The sequence below is a fragment of the Ursus maritimus genome, unplaced genomic scaffold, assembly GCF_017311325.1.
Source record: "Ursus maritimus isolate PB19 unplaced genomic scaffold, ASM1731132v1 scaffold_20, whole genome shotgun sequence".
In the NCBI taxonomy this organism is placed as follows: domain Eukaryota; kingdom Metazoa; phylum Chordata; class Mammalia; order Carnivora; family Ursidae; genus Ursus; species Ursus maritimus.
The window spans coordinates 10,765,866-10,771,981 of NW_024424453.1; the positions used below are offsets into that span (position 1 = coordinate 10,765,866).

The 6,116-nt window shown below is 34.4% G+C and overlaps 1 protein-coding gene across 1 annotated transcript in view; it reads left to right on the top strand.

Moving 5' to 3' along the window:
* DHX36 (DEAH-box helicase 36) overlaps positions 1–6,116 on the top strand; it is a 52,172-nt gene that overhangs the window by 41,023 nt on the left and 5,033 nt on the right. The window contains exons 20-22 of the mRNA XM_008706914.2: positions 853–936; positions 3,490–3,589; positions 3,686–3,776. Coding sequence (XP_008705136.1) covers positions 853–936; positions 3,490–3,589; positions 3,686–3,776 — 275 coding nt within the window. The remainder of the gene's footprint in view (positions 1–852; positions 937–3,489; positions 3,590–3,685; positions 3,777–6,116) is intronic.

A 6,116-nucleotide genomic window follows, 5' to 3' on the forward strand; every position in this document is an offset into this window, starting at 1 on the left:
TTTCAATTTTCTGATAGTTCATTACGTTTACCCTTTTGGGGGGAGGAAGTCTATATTTGCGTTTTGATAACAATAGAACAAGTGAACAGTTGATCTCAGAAATCTATTTGATGTTATTTGATACTATTCATTTGTACTTTTGTGTTACTGACTTTCATGAAAGATGGTCTCATTCTGTTCATTAATAAACTACAACTGTATTTGCATTTAATATTTTGATAGAGTATCATAATCATGTACATTATTTAGACCGTTTCTCCTTCCAAAAGTCATCCCTCATTTGAGGAAAACATTTATTACCCATCTTTGCAAAATTTAAATATAATTTGCTTTTTAGAGATAGCATTTTTTTATTGTAGTTCTAGATCCAGTTTGGTACTACATATTATGGGAAAGTTTTTTTTTTCCTTTGAGTTCATCTAGTAATAACTTTTCTTTTTCCCAATCTTCCCTTCTCTATTTAAAAATATATACATATTTATTTATATTTGTGGAAGTTAAAAATGTACAGTAGCATTGGACTTTGTCCAGTGGTGTTCTTTTTGTTTATTATATACTATATATGTTGACATTTTGTATAAAATACACAGTATGTTACTATAGAACTTACTTACATGAAGAAAGGTCTGGAAATTCATTGGTGGCTATCACTTCACAACTAGAATCATGGGGAGTTTGTGGAGTTTTTTTGTTTGTTTTTTAGTTTGTAAATTTCAAAATTCTTTGAATTTTTTTTTACAAAGAAAATGAAATTTCAGAAGATTAAATTATTACCAAAATAAAGACAAACCAGTAAGCATCTTTGCTTTGAGTAACAATATAAATAGTTTTCTTTATTTCTTTGCCCCATAGGGCTGGGAAGAAGCTAGGCGACGTGGTTTCAGATATGAAAAAGACTATTGCTGGGAATATTTTTTGTCTTCAAACACATTGCAGGTAATGGTGAATGTTTTGAAATGGTTCCCAAATATGTTAGTATATATGTACCTATTTTGTGTTGTTAGATCTGGAGCAAAATGTTAATTGTATGAGTTTGTCATATGAAGTTGGTTAAGTGATTATACAAAATAATCATTTTGTATAATTGCCCCTACCCTCTAGTTGCTGTTTTGATGATTCAGCCTGAAATTTTTCATTAATACTTCTAGAATCTATTTTAAAATATCAAACAGTATCTTTATTTTAACATAATATCTGTACCTTAACTTTTGGGTAGGTTAACTGTTTTGTGTCATGAGAAAACATTGGACAGGAGGCATCTGTGAAACAGAAGATAATAAATAGGACAGATAAACATCAGACTTAAGGCTCTACACAGAATTGGAGAAGTTAAGAATAGGAATTCCTCACTTTGCCCTATTCATGTACATTCCAGCTGTGGCATGAGCTCTGGTACTGGACATTTAACAAATCTACAAGGGAGTAAAAGAATCAAGAATCTAGCGTGTCTAGCAAATCTAATCAAAACTGCTCAAACATTAACAAAATGAAGAGTTAGAAAATTCTGAAAGTTACTACATTGAAAGGGAAAAAAGAATGGAACATAACATACCTCAAAAGAAAATACCTTACCACTCCTTCATAGTAAGGAACAGTTTAAGAAGAATCTGAATTCAGTAAAGCAAAGATAAGAAAATAAACCAATAGAATGGATCACAAGACTGCTGACCTCCTTAAGACACGATGACCAAAAGAATGACAAGGAGCAAAGTGGAGGTCCCTTTAAAGTATTGCCGTAGAAGAAAGGCTCTAATCACAGTTTGTAGGTTCAGCTGCAAAAGAAAAAAAGTTAAAAGGAGTAAGTAAAAAGCTTGTAGACAGGAAGACAGGACTGATGATCCACCATGAAGACAAAAGATGTCTCTCCATAGGAAAGCCAAGTGTAATTATGAATATCTATTCAGAGATGTGTACAAGAACATTTCCCTGAAATAGAAAAAATGAACTACAAGTATGAAAAGATGCCTGAATCCAAGTGTTGAGAATATTATATCCAGTCAACCCATTAATCCGACTATAAACACAGGACAGGCATTCAAGAAAGCACTTAAAATACTATACCCATGAACTGTTCTTGAAAAACTCACTGACAGTGAAATGCTGCCTATTAAGAGATAAATCAAAAAGAATTTCAGGAATGGAGAGTACATGCTAAATCAGTGAGTGATGTGTGTTGATAGAACACAGTACAAAACAAGTACAAAACAATATTGGCATTATAGATACAGAATAGAATATAAAGGTTTTTGTCTTGAACAATATAAAGTAATGATAATAAAAAACCAGGAGGTGGTCTGAAGAGTCAGTGTGAGAGAAATTAAGTAGGGAAGCTTAAGTCACACAGTTCATAAAAGGGACATACAATGAAATAAGACCAACTTTATGTTTCATAATCTCTTATTTTACATTTACAAAGATCCTTTATTATCTCATGATTGTGAAAATTTAGGATTCATCAGTTTAACTTTTATTCCTATTTAACTTTCTTTTTTAAATTGAACTAAAATTGGGATGCCTGGGTGGCTCAGTCAGTTAGGCGTCTGCCTTTGACTCAGGTCGTGGTCCCAGGACCCTGGGATCAAGGCCTACGTCTGGCTGCTTGCTAAGCAGGGAGCCTGCTTCTCCCTCTGCCTGCCACTACCCCTGCTTGTGTGCTCTCTCTCTCTCTGAAAAATGAATAAATAAAATCCTTTTAAAAATAGATAAATAAATTGAACTAAAATTAATTTTAATACTTTCATTAAAACAGCTTTTTTACTGTTATCCCATTGTTAGGATAGCATTTCTGTGCAGTTCTGTCAGTATATATGCAGAAGTGTCTGCAGTATTATTTACTTGGTTAATGGTTACTTCTGACAGTACGAACTTTAGAGAAATTTCTTCATTTGTACTTTTCTGTATTCCTTGTGTGCTTTATAATGAGCCATGCATCATTTGTGTTCAAATTATGATTCTTCTTCAAACAAAAACCAGATGCCAGGCCTTTGTGCCAGTATGTAGTAGCAGTTAATTCTCAGTAGTAGAAATATGGATGTGGGTTATTTTATTTATGCTTTTCTGAATTTGTTTTTCCAAAATATGGGGTGGAGAATAACTTTTAAAATTATATTAGTGAATCTTTTGCAAAATGGAGCAGTACTTAAACATCAGTGGTTATTTCCTAGAGCTGGCAAACCTTTTCTGTAAAAAAAAAAAAAAAAAAAAAAAAATCAGACAGTAAATATTTTAGGCTTATAAGCCATATGGTGTCTCACTTCTGCCTTGATAATGTAAAAGTAACCATAGGTAATAGATGAGTGAGTGTGACTTTGTTCCAATAAAACTTTATTGACAAAAACAGGTTTTTGCAACCTCTGCTCTAAAAACCTATTTTTGCCAGTGTTTTATAAAGCCAGGAAAACTTACAGCTGTTGGCGGGTATATGCTTTATAGCCCCTATAAATCTTTGTGAAAGGTATTCTAGTTCTGTTTGTTACCATTGCTCCCTAGATGCTGCATAACATGAAAGGCCAGTTTGCTGAGCATCTTCTTGGAGCTGGATTTGTAAGCAGTAGAAATCCTAAAGATCCAAAATCTAATATAAATTCAGGTAAAGCAGAAAATGCAGTGTACAAATTGGCTTGCTGACATTGTTTGTTATATCCGTGTTTTACTTTTTTTTTCTCTATCTTCCTACCCTCAATAGATAATGAGAAAATAATTAAAGCTGTCATCTGTGCTGGTTTATATCCCAAAGTTGCTAAAATCCGACTAAATTTGGGTAAAAAAAGAAAAATGTAAGCATTGAAGATTATTATAAACTACTTAATTCTCTCCTTAAGCTTTTGAAATCCTCTTAATGCATCAGAGCTTATATTGTAAACTTGTTCTTATTTATATTTGGACCATATTCTTCTTTACTTTTTGATCACTTAAGGCAAACTGTTTGCACGGGCATCACTTTCCTTCACAGCACATACCTGGTATCAGCTATTATTCACAAAGAATGTTAGTAAAATATAATACTAGGGTAAATATTAGGAAACTAAGCCAACTATAAAACAATGGTAGATGGACATTACTTAAGATTTTTTTTGGATTTCTTTTCCTCTAAGACGTATAATTTTATAATTTATCTCCTTGATGAAAATTATGGTGGGGGCGCCTGGGTGGGTCAGCCGTTAAGTGTCTGCCTTCGGCTCAGGTCATGATCCCAGGGTCCTGGGACCGAGCCCTGCATCAGGCTCTCTGCTCAGCCGGAAGCCTGCTTCTCCCTCTCCCACTCCCCCTGCTTGTTTTCCCTCTCGCTGCCTCCCTCTCTGTCAAGTAAATAAATAAAATCTTTAAAAAAAAAAAAAAATTATGGTGACTTCTCTGTTTTGAAAACTAAGGTATGACTTTTAAATATTTATATGTGTGTGTATATATATGTATGTGTGTGTATATATATACACACACACACACGTATATTTATACGCGCACACACACACACACACACACAAATAACCAGCCTCAGTAATTGCAGACTGCGAGGCATGTTTTTTGCCTACCAAGTGAGTTCATTCTAGTGAGGAAACAGAGAAACTAAGTCTCAAATGAATAGCAGTATGTGAATTGGTACCACCCTCTTAAAAGGCACACTAGATTAGAATCAATTGTCAAGGCATTAAAATAGTGGCTCAGTGGATTCATAAGTGAATATATTAATTTGAGCACCGTGTCTTAAGGAAGTAATTCCACCCCGCATCAGGCTCCCTGCTCGGCGGGAAGCCCGCCTCTCCCTCTCATACTCCCCTTGCTTGTGTTCCCTCTCTCGCTGTCCTGTCTGTCAAATAAATAAATAAATAAATAATCTTAAAAAAAAAGAAGTATATTGTAAAGAACATAGATGTCCAGTAGCAGTGGGCAGATTATTTGATAATATATTATAATGGCATATAAACGCATTGGCTTATAAAACAGTTACTGTGTAGTAACAAAATAATTCTGACATTAAATGAAAAAATTTGGATACCCTATGATTATAAATATGACAGAGTACTAGATCTGAGGTAGACTAAGTGCAGACATTGTTTTAGGGCAGAGTTTCTCAATTGTGATGACTTCACCTGCCGAGGGACATTTCATTTGGCTGTGTCTGGAGACATTGGTGGTGGGTACAGCTGGGGCAGTAGTATTAGCATCTAGTAGATAGAGGCCAGAGCTGCTATTAAACCTTCAGTATCCAGGACAGCACCCACAGCAAAGATTACTCAGTCTAGTATGTCAAAAATGCAGAAGTTGAGAAACCCTGTTCAACATACGAAATTACGGGTTACGTGAATTTTAATCATTGTGGCTGGATTATCCTCATTTTAAGTGATACAGGTACTTTTTTGATATCAGTACTTTGTCAGATTTCTTTTCCTATCTATTCCTGACTTTACAGGTAGCTTAACAGAGAGACTCTGAAATACATATTATATATTTCTCTTGCCATCCTAGGAAGAATTTATGGAAAAAATGTAGTTCTGTTTGTATCGGTGCTATATTTTGGTCTAGACCAGGGTTCAGCAAATTTTAGTATGCTAGCTTGGCCAAAGTCTTGTTTGTGTAAATTTTTATTGGAACACAGCCATACCTATTCATTTACGTGATGTCCATGTCTCCTTTCCTGCTACGTCAGCAGAGTTGAGTAGCTGTGACAGAACTCAGAGCACCCACAAAGCCGAAAATATTTTCTCTGTGGTCCTATACAAAAAGAGTTTGCCAACCCCTACTGCTCTGTAGGGTGGCATTGGTTAAATAGACCGTGGTGAGGAAAAATAATTTCTGATTGTACTCTGAATAATGATTCATCACCACGATTCATGATTTTGGTTAGAAGCATTTATGAATTCCTAGAACTACGGAAAGGATGTTCTTAAAAACAAATAGGAAGAAATGAGGGATTAGCAGCATTTATGCTGTCATTTAATACAGGTAATTACCAGTGACTATTTAAAGACAAACTACCAGACATCTCCCTGCTGAACTATTTTAAAGACTCCTACAAATTGAGGTAAATTGTTTTGTTCGCAAATATAGATTTGTAAATTTGTATCACAAAAATAAACTGCCCTCATCTGGAATTTTTTTTTTTTTTTTTTTTTTTTTTT